At 43.9% G+C, this 14,608-nt stretch overlaps 1 protein-coding gene across 4 annotated transcripts in view; it reads right to left on the bottom strand.

Annotated features, from left to right (window-relative positions):
- Positions 1-14,608, bottom strand: part of LOC121534014 (alpha-1,6-mannosylglycoprotein 6-beta-N-acetylglucosaminyltransferase B-like) — a 154,656-nt gene that overhangs the window by 31,965 nt on the left and 108,083 nt on the right. For all 4 annotated transcript variants that reach the window (XM_041840420.2, XM_041840421.2, XM_041840422.2 and 1 more), the window contains one exon: positions 7,194-7,325. In XM_041840420.2, the coding sequence (XP_041696354.1) occupies positions 7,194-7,325 (132 nt within the window). The remainder of the gene's footprint in view (positions 1-7,193; positions 7,326-14,608) is intronic.

The raw sequence follows: 14,608 nt of genomic DNA, 5'->3' as shown, positions 1-14,608 counted from the left end.
GCTTCGGCGTTCGCCGTCCCCGGAATACTAGCTGCCACCGTTGTATGTTTCGTGTGTTGATTGCTTTGGTCTGTCTGGTACACCTGTGTCTGTTTGTGTCCTAATTACGTGTCCTATAAGTTCCCTGTTTTGTGTTAGTTATATTGTGTGTTGTTGTCCGCGTGTCGTTTGAGCTGCGTGTTTTGCGCTCTACATGTTTTGTTTTACGCATGTTGCGTACTGTTCTCGCCTCTGTATTTCGAGGTCGTGTAGTGATTATTGTTCACTTTACTATAGTAAAGTTTGTTGGACTAAACCTCTGTGTCCTGCGCCTGACTCCTCATCACATCCACATCGGTGCCAAACTGACACTTTACCAACAACCCACATATTTTAAAGATATTTTTCTAATTTCTCTCCTTCATGTGGCGGGAGGATAATGCGAGTTCACAGAAGTAACAAGTAATGGTAGACATACCAATTAGTTATAGTGATTTTACTGATGTACATTTTGTTTATGAATTATTAAGTGATTAAACTCAATTTGGTTACCAAAATTACCCAAAAATCTATAATGGAATTACTGCAACTGAATTGGATGCAATAGGAAATCATAATAGTCACAAACCTCAGTTGGGTCACCTGCTACTGTTCTCCTTTCCACTGGCATACTGTTATGTTCAGCTGTTAACTTTCTTTGTCTTTCTGTTGTCTGGTGGTCTAACCAAGAGTGTTAAAACAGTCTGAGTCTGGACAACCCCTGCATCTCTCTCTCTCTCTCTCTCTCTCTCTCTCTCTCTCTCTCTCTCTCTCTCTCTCTCTCTCTCTCTCTCTCTCTCTCTCTCTCTCTCTCTCTCTCTCTCTCTCTCTCTCTCTCTCTCTCTCTCTCTCTCTGCCTCCATCTCTCACTCTCCAGTTAATGTCACCTCTCCCAGCTCTTAGTGACACCTACCCATGAGCCCCCTCTCCCTCCATTTATTTTAACCAGTATCCTCACCCATGGACGTTGAAATGTAGATTAAATTTGGTCAGGCCACCCTGGCCTTGATGTTAATATCCATGGACGGACCGGACTGGACCAAATCTGAACCTATCATAGACATATGTTTCACAAGTTTGGATAGCACAGTACAGTACAGTGCAGTACAATAGAGTACAGTACAGTGAGTAGAGCACAGTAGAGTACAGTCCAATACAATACAGTAGTACAGTACAATACAGTACAGTAAAGAAAAGTAGAGTATAGTACAGTAGAGTACATTATATTGTACTGTACTCTACTCTACTGAACTATACTCTACTGTACTGTACTGTACTGTACTGTATTCTACTGCACTGTATTGAACTCTACCCTACTCTACTCTGCTGTGCTGCATTGTACTGCACTGTACTCTACTGTACTGAACTATACAGTACTGTACTCTACTGTACTGTATTGTACTATAATCTACTGTGCTCTACTGTGCTCTGCTGTGCTGTGCTGTCCAAACTTGTGAAACAGAGAATGACATCATATCCATAATTATGCATTTTGGTGTAGTACAGATCAGGGATGTAATTCCGTTACCGTAATTCTGTTTTCCGGGTGTAAATCCACTTCACTTACTTACTTCAATAACAAAAATAGATTTTTTCAAACTCAAGGTACCATGTCATAGCTGACACCCCATTTTTTCTGCAGACATCTTTGAATCTTAATTCGGAGCAGATATTTATTACGGTTGCATCTGCACAGTTATTCCACTCAATCGTTTTTGCATAGCTGTATAGTTTGTTAAACTTTGAAATCAATGGTTTTTGTTTGGCATACATTTGAAAGTGAAAAAACAGAGTCAAAGCGTAATTCCGTTACCGTGGGATTGCCCCCCACTCTATCTGCCCTGAGCCATGAACCTACCAAGCAGTGTGCGCGTGTGGATGGATGGATGGACCCATGGTTACTCCTAATTTGAGACAGCGCTGAAATGTTATGCTAGAATCAGTTTCAGTTTTTCAAGTAAACACATTAGCACTTGAAGCAAAGCTGCAGTCTATCGATAACATATTTTCCAGAAAAAATGCAAGTTAGAATCTTATATTTCCATGTATAGCTCATAACTCGTCTGTATTCCTGACTAGTTGTCACCAAGGCCCCCTTGACAGAGTGTGTGCAGTGTTTCCCTTGGATTTTTTTCAGCAGCGGTGGCAGAGTTGGTTTTTCTTTCAGTGGTGGTCACGATTTAGCAGTGTGTGTGTGTGTGTGTGTGTATGTGTGTGTAACTTCCCCTTCTAACACTGTGTTCCAGATTCACTGGCTCCATTTCTAAGTAAATCATATTCACTGCGTTAAGACAACAGCCTACACCATGGGCACTGTGACTCATACCATGTAATCACTGGGTATTGTTCCGCAACGTTGTTCGGACGTTATTACTGTGTTGTTATTGTGTCAACACGACAGCAAAGCTTGCTAGGCCTATATTCGGAGAGTGTTTACTGTGTGTGTATTCAAGGCGTTGTTGTGATGCTAATTGGCTATTTTCAAGCACGTAAACATGATTTATACACATTTCATTGTAGGCAAAATATATTTACCATACTGCACAAGGTGATGCAGGTATTTCTGTGACACAGAGAATTAGATCGCCAGCGATATATCTCGAAGGGAGCGTCTGAAGACGTCACCTCATCTGCACCGGAGCGTCTTAAAAAGTGCCACGCTTATTTGAGCAGCTGTAAATCAAGGGGGCCGCTTTCACAGAGAGAGGGGTGTCATGAAACATTGATGAGAGATGTAACTTTCAGTTCCGCCTCGCTCCCTCCCCTCCTCCCTCCCTCCCTCCCTCCCTCCCTCTCTTTCTCCATCCCTCTCTTTCTCCCTCATCGTCTCCAAAACGGGATAATTTTCCGGCAACTGATAAGATTACCCTGGAGGTGTGGAGGGATGGAGAGAAGAAGGAGGAGGGAGTTACTGGGTGGAATATCTGGTAGCATATCTAGCAGAGGATCAGTGGGGACTAATCTTGGTTAAATTGCTGCTTGTAGAGGGAACGGTCCCTAGGAGAAGACAGGGTGGGAGGCTGTCACCCACCACTGTTCCCGTTTATGTTTAAACCACTGACATAGATAAATATGTGTTCTACATCACAAAGCACTGACATAGATAAATATAGTGCAAAAATTATTAAGAACACCTGCTCTTTCCATGACAGACTGACCAGGTGGATCCAGGTGAAAGCTATGATCCCTTATTGATGTCACTTGTAAATCCACTTCAATCAGTGTAGATGAAGGGGAGGAGACAGGTTAAAGAAGGATGTTTAAGCCTTGAGACAATTGAGACATGGATTGTGTATGCGTGCCATTCTGTCACGTTTGTTGAAGGACGGGTCAGACCAAGGCGCAGCGTGAAATGCATACATGTTTATTACAACGATAAACACACAAACAAAATAACAAAACAACGTAACGTGAAGTCCTCAGGCTAAACACAAAACAAGCCTCTACACGGAACAAGATCCCACAGCTAATGATTGCAAACAGGCTGCCTAAGTATGATCCCCAATCAGAGACAACGAGCGACAGCTGTCTCTGATTGGGAATCACACCTGGCCAAACATAGAAATAGAACAACTAGAACTAAACATAGAACATGCAACATAGATCTCCACACCCTGACTCAACATACAAGAGTCCCATAAGTCAGGGTGTGACACATTCAGACGGTGAATGGGCAAGACCAACGATTTAAATGCCTTTGAACGGGGTATGGTAGTAGGTGTCAGGAGCACCGGTTTGAGTGTGTCAAGAACTGCAACGCTGCTGGGTTTTTCACACTCAACAGTTTCCTGTATCAAGAATAATCCACCACCCAAAGGAAATACAGCCAACTTGACACAACTGTGGGAAGCATTGGAGTCAACCTGTGCCAGCATCCCTGTGGAAAGCTTTCCATGCCCCGACGAATTGAGGCTGTTCTAAGTCGCTCTGGATAAGAGCGTCTGCTAAATGACGTAAATGTAAATGTAAATAAGAACACAGACAGCCACAGATACAGACACAAATACAGACACACACAAATACAGACATACACAAATACAGACACACACAGATACAGACAAAATGTATGCGCACATGACTGTAAGTCGCTTTGGATAAAAGCGTCTGCTAAATGGCATATTATTATTATGTATTATTATTATAAAAGAGGATGCAACTCAATATTATGAAAGGTGTTCCTAATGTTTGGTACACTCAGTGTACATTACACTATCTGGGTCAAAAAGGGGAAAAAGGTAACTGTGGTTTGTAAATACTGTGATCAGTGCTCCCAGTAGCCGTTTATGAGGTGAGTAAGTTTGTGAGGTGAGAAATGGCCTGGGTTGCTGAGTAAGTGTGTGTGCTTACGTAACATTGTGTGTGTGTGCGTGCACGTGTGTTTGTGTGCATGTATACCCTTGTAGTCCTCTTCTAGCTCTGCTCTATCAGAGCAGTACATTCACCATGCGTATGTAAAGGACGTCACACTGCTTGCTTAGCGAGTACCACTTCCTCCCGATTCTACCCATTCCTGGCGCCAACTCAGGACCTCTACCTTGCAGCACACATGACGGCCCTCCTGAAGTGTCTTACCAGTTGGCGCCTTGCGAAAAGATAGCTGGCCCAAGTGGGGACACTTCAGGCTGACGAGTATGTTTCACACATCCCATTGTTCTACACGTACATAGTGATCAATAGCGTAGCCCCCGTTATCAGTTCGGTGTGTGTGATTTAAAGCCGCACACTATCAGCTTTCAGCATCTTTACCAGAGCTCTGCCCCATTCCTATCATTGACCCTCCTCTTCTTCCCGTGAACCCACACACACACCCAGGCACACGCACATGCACGCGCGCACACACACACAAACACACACCTCCCCCTCCCTCCCCCAGGAAACTAGCTTATTGGCTGGCCAGGCATTATTAATGCATCTGGACGTTGGAAGCAACCTAAAACTAAAGTAATTAAACAGAGACTGAAGGGCCCAGGAGCTCTGCACTTGATTAATGATATGCCTTTCAGCTGATAGGGCTGATAAAAGGCTCGTATCTCATTGTTGTTCACAAAACCTCTAAGGATTGTGGGTAAAGTACTACATCTGGGGTTAAAGTGGAGGGGAAAATCCAGTGTCTAAAAGCTACTTCATCCTTTAAAGTGTACGAGGCTCCAATAAGTTGTGGACTAGACTGATAAGTTATTAATGTTTGTAGTATAATAGCTTTGTAATATGATGTACCGTGCGGAAGAAAGCTCTGGAGAATGTTCTTCTTACAAATCAATACTGAGCTTTATACATGTCATGTATCATATAGTGAGTTGGTCGTACATTTCATAGTGATGTTCATTTGCTGTGTGTTGCAGAGAGATTTATGATGTGAGCTCACATATCGGTTCTCATTAAATAATAGTAAGGTTGTTTACCATGGCTACATCTGAATATGTTTAGGACTTACTTTTCAAAAAGTTATGATATAAATTACTTTTCGAAACCTCAAATCACACATTACTCAAAAAGTTGGTATTTTACTCAAAATTTGTGGTTTATACACCACAAACCCTCAATTGATCGGGAGAGATTGACGTGTGCTGCTTTGCCTCACAACACTAAAACTCACATCCGATTAGGGTAGGCAGAAATCAACTTGACTCCATAACCATTGAGCCACTCACTGTCTGGGAGAGCGGCTGCTAGTGCTGACCTCAGCAAACTATTACGACCAGTTGGGCAAAGTTGTTTGGTCACACACACACACACACACACACATACACACATACACACACACACACACACACACACACACACACGTCTTCTACGACTAACCTTGTGGGGACACACAAATCAGCAAAGTTGTTTGGTCACACACACACACACACACACACACACATACACACACACACACACATACACACACACACACACAGCCAAAGAGGCTGCTGGGTGGATTTCAGGGTTCACTCACCATGCTCTTGCGCTCAAACACACACACACACATGCACGTATACATACATATACACACACATACACACATACACACACAGAGAGAGCTGCTGGGATAATTTAACTGGAGCATCGGGCCCACTTATCGTGCTCTTACCTCATGCCAAAATGCATACACACACGCACGCATACCAAAACTCTCTCATCCCTCATTCATAATTGGATTTAAAAAATACATGGCTTGGGCATCGGCTGTTATCTGGTGCCAGTTTGAGTCAAGAGGCCTGCCACTCTTCCATTTGCACTCTCCCCCTCTCCCTCTATCTTTCTTCCCCTCTATCTCGCTCCATCGTTCTCTCAGCACCTCGCTACGATCGATAGTTAACCTCACAGCAAAACCCAACCAGTACAACAGTAATTATAAGCTGTTGACAGCTGGGCTGGTGCATACTGTATATAGAAGATGGGCTGGTATGGGCGTTGTGCTGTCAATATGCGTTCTAGTTGGTGCTATTTGTTGCCGAGCAGAAAAGTCCCTGATAGAAACAGGAAAATCTGCCAATGGTGTGTGTCAGATAGACGGTACTGAACATGTGTGTGTGTATCTGTATGTGTGTGTGTGTGCCTCTAAACGTGTGTGTCAAATCAAATACATGTTTATTTCTCACATGCGCCGAATACAACAAGTGTAGACGTCACCATGAAATGCTTACTTACCAGCCCTTTCCTAACAATGCAGTTAAAAAGGTACTAGTTACGAAAAGTACTAGTATGTGTGTTTTTTTGTGTATGTGTATGTGTTTGTGTGTTTCTCTGAACGCATTTATGCGTGTGTGGACTTCAAAAGGAAGACCTGTCATGTAATTCTCAGTGGATGGAGAGAGTGTGTATTGTTACTGCTGTGGTGCTGTCCTTCTGTATTGATGCCTCCCCCTCCCCTTCCATCATAGGAATAGACAGGACTGACAGTCTGGCCTGAGACAGAGATGTTTTACTGACCTATGAACTAACTGTGTGAGTTACGAGCAGAGAGACACGTCAGAAGCAGTGTACCTAATAAGCAGCCATAATGGACTCATAAACACAGGCCGTAAACCTTAGCTATGACAACACACTGACACATGTATATTATACACACTGACACGTACACGCGCACACACACACACACACACACACACACACACACACACACACACACACACACACACACACACACACACACACACACACACACACACACAGAGACAGACACTTACTTGTGTCTCTTGAGCGAGAGCCCCATGTGCTGCTTCATCTGCTGCATGCCGTGGTAGTCTGTGTAGATGAGGTCAAAGGGCAGAGGTCCTGTCAGGGGGCAGCTCCCTCTGCCTGGGGGCACCCCGAGAAACCTATTAGACAGAAACACACAGAGCAGAGGTTACATGAACTACTGTATGGTTCAAACACACATAGCAAAGGTTACATGAACTACTGTATAGTTAAAACACACAGAGCAGATGTTACATTAACTACTGTATGTTTCAAACACACAGAGCAGATGTTACATTAACTACTGTATGTTTCAAACACACAGAGCAGAGGTTACAATAACTACTGTATGTTTCAAACACACAGAGCAGAGGTTACAATAACTACTGTATGGTTCAAACACACAGAGCAGAGGTTACATCAACTACTGTATGGTTCAAACACACAGAGCAGAGGTTACATGAACTACTGTATGGTTCAAACACACAGAGCAGAGGTTACATGAACTACTGTATGGTTCAAACACAGAGCACACAGACAGAGCAGAGGTTACAATAACTACTGTATGGTTCAAACACACAGAGCAGAGGTTACATGAACTACTGTATGGTTCAAACACACATAGCAAAGGTTACATGAACTACTGTATAGTTAAAACACACAGAGCAGATGTTACATTAACTACTGTATGTTTCAAACACAGAGCAGATGTTACATTAACTACTGTATGGTTCAAACACACAGAGCAGAGGTTACATTAACTACTGTATGGTTCAAACACACAGAGCAGAGGTTACATTAACTACTGTATGGTTCAAACACACAGAGCAGAGGTTACATTAACTACTGTATGGTTCAAACACACAGCACACAGACAGAGCAGAGGTTACATTAACTATGATTTCCATGGATCAGTTGGTTGGAGAAGGTTAAGAGATAAAAATGTGTTATTGTCACATACGGATAGGTGCAGTGAAATGTGTTGTTTTACAGGGTCAGCCATAGTAGTACGGCGACCCCTGGAGAAAATTAGGCTTAAGTGCCTTGCTCAAGGGCACATCGACCAATCTTTCACCTTGTCAGCTCAGGGATTCAAACCAGCTTTAACCGTAAGGCTACCTGCTGCCCTGTTTGATGCCTGCATGGGGACCTGTTGTATACTTAGAACCAGGTCACCACAACCCTGACCAGGAAACACTGTGCCCTGGACTGTAGGGTCAAAAGTCAATCCTGGTCAGGTCAAAACACCTTTGGTTCTGTACTGCATTCACTGTAAGTCACTTTGAATAAACCACCATCTCATTAGTGTACTATGACAAGACAAACGTTGAAGCCGCTTGTAAGCCACAGAGCAATAGAGAAACACAATAAAACATAAATCAAACAACTAGATAATTGATGATGAGGGTGAAGCACCGTTCACTAGTGTGATCCAAACTGTATGAGTAGCAGATGGTTAGAACAGTGAGTGGACAACAGCGTCAAAAAAAGAGCGAGATCTACACATCAAACGGTCAAAGGGGCACTGACTGGGGAGAAATATGTCAGTTTCAGAGATGGGAGAGGACGAAAGAGAGAGGGAGAGGACGAAAGAGGAGTGTGTATCAGAGAGAGAGAGAGATGCAGAGAGACTCCCTGCCAGTGGATGGTTTCGTGTTTTTGCATTATTAAGGAAGAGTGAGTGACAGCTGGAGCCTGTGAGAGAGAGAATGTGTGTGTCAGTGTGTGTGTGTGTGTGTGTGTGTGTGTGTGTGGTCTACATTTGTGTGTCAGTGTGTGTGTGTGTGTGTGTGTGTGTGTGTGTGGTCTACATCTGTGTGTCAGTGTGTGTGTGTGTGTGTGTGTGTGTGTGTATGTGTGTGTGTGTGTGTGGTCTACATCTGTGTGTCAGTGTGTGTGTGTGTGTGTGTGTGTGTGTGTGTGTGGTCTACATCTGTGTGTCAGTGTGTGTGTGTGTGTGTGTGGTCTACATCTGTGTGTCAGTGTGTGTGTGTGTGTGTGTGTGTGTATGTGTGTGTGTGCGGTCTACGTCTGTGTGTCAGTGTGTGTGTCTCTCACACACATTATTCTCTCCACAGTTGATTCCCCCACAACATTCCAAACTCCTTACCATCTAAAAATAAAAGGAATCTACTGCAACCCAAAACCCTTGCCTTCACTGATTTCTACTATACCCCAGTAGGCAGAAGGATTCTCCCTTTCCTATGTTTCTCATGTATTTTCACTCATCAATTTACACTGTATCAATTTCCTCCTACTAGAAGAGGAAGAAGTAGAGACCACTCCTGAGACCACAGGGCTGTCTGCTTTCACTCCCCACACTTGACTCCATTTTCTTTCGCATCGATTGGCTAAAACCTTGGAGTTACCGTGCCAACTGAGTCCCTATTTGATACCTGACCTGTGAGTGGTCTCGGTGAGCATGTGTGTGTGTTGGCCAACTGTGACAGATGGAGACACAAGGCTAATGGACATGGTGGTAAAGGTGGGCTACAGTCAATTTCCTCTCTCTACAGAACGCACGTTTTATATTTGATCTGAGCAGACCCTCTTATCCCGAGGGACTTACAATAAGGGCATTTGGAAAAGGAAGTTGATATGAATGACCGCATACTGTAATACGAGAAAATAAAACACAAACTAATTTTAAGTAACAATCACAACGCTAGAATGAAGGAGAGAAAGGGAGAGAGAGAGAGAAAGAGAAAGAGAGAGAGAAAGAGAGAGAGACAGTGTGTCTCCATGCATGTGTGTTTTGGAGCTCAGACAGTGAACACTACACACACACACACACAGACACACATACACACACACACTTATTACCGAAACACACACACGATACAGACACAACATGTTCCTCTGGCTAGCTCATCTATTTCTCTACAGACTAAAAGACACCACTGTTGAATATACTATAAACACTGAAGCCTTCAACAAGCCTCTCACACAATGTACAGCCTAACAGCATGTCACGTGTTGGGATGGTCCTCTGTAGCTCAGCTGGTAGAGCATGGTGCTTGTAACGCCAAGGTAGTGGGTTCGATCCCCGGGACCACCCATACACAAAAAAAATTATGCACGCATGACTGTAAGTCGCTTTGGATAAAAGCGTCTGCTAAATGGCTTATTATTTATTATTATGAGAGGTACGTTTGTATGGAGTGAGACAGGATGCTGTTCTACTGTCTATAACCTACTATCTCGAGATCCTGTTATACAGTAGATATAGTTCTGAGAGCACTTGTTAGAAAGAGGAGAGGCTGTTCGTCTAATACTGTAAGTCTATGTCTGACTCTCATCCTTGAGAGTGAGAGGAGATAAGGGTGGCTGACGTCTGTGTGTGTGTGTGTGTGTGTGTGTGTGTGTGTGTGTGTGCATGTGCGTGTGTGTATGCCTCTGCAATTTGATGGGAATTCTGAAGGAGGTTTCACCATAGACAAGCTGCCACTGTCTCCCTCCTCTACCTCTTCACCCACGGCCCTGACTGGCAGGTTTGAGCCCTTCTCCCATCAAGAATCCCACTCCCCATCCAACCAACATATCCCCCAACTCTCTCTGTCCTTCACATCACTCACACTCCCATGTAGCCCACTTCACACAACAACCCAAAAAAAAAAAACATACAATTCTTTACTGTGCTGACAATCAAACACAACATTCCTGCAGTACTGCATGTATAAAAATAAACTGTACTGTATGTATATATATATTTTTTGAGTATGAGCCTAATGGAACTCTCTAGGGGAGGCTTTTACTGTAAAGCATTAAGACATGAAAGAGCATAAGCTTTAAGCTTTAATAATACATTATATAAGGCTGGTAGTACTGAGTCCTATAGGCGCGTCTGTATGTAGCAAGGTACACTTTGTTGAACATACTGTGTGGTGTGTGTTGGGGGCGGCTGTTTGTGTGGGGGAAGGCTGTGTGTGTGTTTACAGTGTGTGTGTGTGTGCAGGTCTCTTCTTGTTATTGGTCTCCTTTAGTAGTGGTTTCTTTGCAGCAATTCGACCATGAAGGCCTGATTCACAAAGTCCCCTCTGAACAATTGATGTTGAGATGTGTCTGTTACTTGAACTCTGTGAAGCATTTATTTGGGCTGCAATTTCTGAGGCTGGTAACTCTAATGAACGTATCCTCTGCAGCAGAGGTACTTCTGGGTCTTCCATTACTGTGGCGGTCCTCATGAGACCCAGTTTCATCATAGCGCTTGATGGTTTTTGCAACTGCACTTGAAGAAACTTTCAAAGTTCTTGAAAATGACCGTATTGACTGACCTTCATGTCTTAAAGTAATGATGGACTCTCGTTTCTCTTTGCTTATTTGAGCTGTTCTTGCCATAATATGGACTTGGTCTTTTACCAAATAGGGTTATCTTCTGTATACCCCCCTACCTTTTGTCACAACATAACTGATTGGCTCAAACGCATTGGCTCCACAAATTAACTTTTAAGAAATGCATTCCAGGTGACTACTCGATGAAGCTGGTTGAGAGAATGCCAAGAGTGTGCAAAGCTTTCATCAAAGCAAAGGGTGGCTATTTGAAGAATCTCAAATATTTAATATATTTTGATTGGTTTAACACTTTTTTTGGTTACTACATGATTCCATTAGTGTTATTTCATAGTTTTGATGTCTTCACTATTATTCTACAATGTAATTTTTTTTCGTAATGAGTAGGTGTGTCCAAACTTTTCACTGGTAGTGTATAAAATATCTGATGGCTATGGTCTGAGTTAATAAGCATCTGCACCTGGGAATAAAAGACAAAACATTGCAGAAAACATTTCACTTTGACTGTCTTCAGACGTCACCTTGAAATTGTATGCCTCTCCCTTTGAGTTGTATTGCCTCAACATTTAAAGTATTAGGTGAAAACATCGCAGCACATCAGACGCTAAGTAAGTGGCATAGGAAATACAGGGTCTGCATCCCAAATGGCACCGTATTCCCTACATTGTGCACTACTTTTGACCAGAGCCCTATGGGCCCGGGTCAAAAGTAGTGCACTCTAAAGGGAATAGGATACCATTTGGGACACATACTGGGAGATTTACAGGAAGCAGAGCAGACAGCGTGTGAGGGCGGCGGGCCTCAATCAAACTAGATGATTTATGAATCAAATAAATCCTGCATAACACTCTGATTCCATTTCCTATCGTCTGCATTATTGGTCAAACCTGAACAAACTGTTAATGATGAATATCATATGTCATAATATGAATATCATAATATGACACATCCACAATGTATTGAGAAACGGCTCCTCTTGGCTCCAGACCTGTGATCCTTTCTCATTGCGCTCCGCAGGACTTCAATCAAGCTTTTGTTTGCCCTAAGATGGCTATCTGTCTCTGATATCTCCCATCCGTAACCACCTGGGAAACTGGAGACGTGTGACGGAGACAAAATGGCCGCCGTTGCGCTAATCACGCTAACACTAACTGCCCTCAGAACCAATGCAAACCAATGCAATCCATTCAACGTTGTTAGCCATCACTTTAATACTTGTTTTTTATTTATAAAGCCTAGCTTTTTTTCTTATTATATTCCCTCCTTTCTTGGCAGCCGTTCAGCCCGTCAACGCCACCGCTGCGTGACTAGTGTTGTCAGAATCGTGCAAGAGAGGAAACGAGAGGAAAACGAGGGAGTAATTTGATTAATTTATCCCCTCCCATCCTCCTCCTCCCTCCCCCTACCACACCCTTCTGCCCCATCACGACTAAAAAAGAACTCCTCCCAGATGAAATTGCATTAGTTACTGGCCCGAGCATGGGTTTTTACAAAGCCCTGTGCTGTTCTCTGTTGGCCAATTTAACCTCTCCTAGCGCGAAGAACTCTTAACTAAATTGGGAAATTGGGTGAACCCTTACCCATATCCTTTATGATTCCAGACCCCCTTACCCATAACCATTATGATCCCAGGGTGGCACAGTGAATGACTGTCATTGCCAGTGTTGTTTGTGTAGAGCGGGCATGTTGGTAGGCATGTGGTTTGAGTTACGACACGCGAGGGAAACAAACGCTCTCGTTTAAAATGAAATGGCAGGGGGCCAGGACACACACGCCCAATGACACACAGGGGCACAAAGGTGCCCAATTCCCCAGCGTCCTCCTTGTCTCTGGGCTGGCGTCCAATCAGCCAGCCCCTATGAACGCACACTGTGGCCACATAGTGGACCTATGTGAATAAGGTGAGTTAGGCTTTGGTGAATACAGATATAGGGGTAATATAGAGAAGTGCACTGATGCTGATCATTATTCTGTGAGAAAGTACATGTAACATTTTGGATAATATCTACATTATGTGAATTAAGATGGGGGTTGCTCTCTCTCTCTCTCTCTCTTTCTCTCTCTCTCTCTCTCTCCTCTGTACTCAGAGAAGAAAGGGATACGGGGGATGTGTGTGTGTCCAGCTGTGTGTGTGAGGTTGTCAGCTGGCTAAGCGTCTGTGCAGGGTGAAGGGTCTCCTCCGCAGTGACAGCAGCTCAGGGAAATGAAATGAGTCATGGGTGTGCATGTGTGTGTGTGTGTATGAGAGAGAGAGTGTGTGTATGTGTGTGTGTGACTGTTTGTGTGAGTGACTGTGTCTGTGTGTGTGCATGTGTGAGTAGCAGCAGGGGCGAGGGGCGAAGGGCGCTCCCATCAGGCCTGTCAGCAGGCTGTCATATCGTCCCCTCGGCTGACTAGAGGACAGGGTCACGAAGAGGGGGAGGAATGGAGGAAGGAAGGGGGGGGCATGAAAGTCTGGCTGTGACAGCACTGTGGTATACAGGGCTTTAATGTATATACATACATTAAAGCCCTGTCACAGCCAGACTTGTGTGTGTGTGTATGTGTGTGCACTTGCGTATGTTTATCGTGTGTTCCCTCTCTCTCTCACGCACACACACACACGCAGGCCCTATAGGGGCAATCAGGCGTATGCTGGAGCAGATGATTAGATGATTACATGGATGGTTTGAATGTCTGATTGCTGATTTGCTGTCTTTACTCCCCTGATGGAGGGTGTGATGAAACGGGATGTTGTGTAACAAATCAGTGAAATGACATGCTGCTAATTAGTACTAGTTTATGGTGTGTGTGTGTGTGTGTGTGTGTGTGTATGTGTGTGCAGCTGTGCATGCGTGTATGTTTATGTGTGTGAGTGGATGCATGTGTGTATCTCACTACTCTCAAGTGTGTGTGTATTTCTCACACAGCCCCAAACATCCAGTAAATCCCAGCTCTGAGCCATGGCAGTGTGTGTGAGATAAGGGAGCTGCTAGAGCCATTAAATCCAGCCAGAGGAGGAAGAGAGGAGCGCTTGATGAATCAAAGTGAGGAAAAGAGGAAAGAGAGGGACAACCTACTCCGCCTCCTCTGTCAGAGTGAGTGAAGGGATACACTGTCTGCCTGGTTCCTAGAGTAACAGAGAGGGGGAGAG

The sequence above is a fragment of the Coregonus clupeaformis genome, chromosome 20 (genome assembly GCF_020615455.1).
Source record: "Coregonus clupeaformis isolate EN_2021a chromosome 20, ASM2061545v1, whole genome shotgun sequence".
Lineage (NCBI taxonomy): Eukaryota > Metazoa > Chordata > Actinopteri > Salmoniformes > Salmonidae > Coregonus > Coregonus clupeaformis.
The sequence above is the reverse complement of the archived record's forward strand: the minus strand, read 5'-3'. Positions and strand labels throughout refer to the sequence as shown.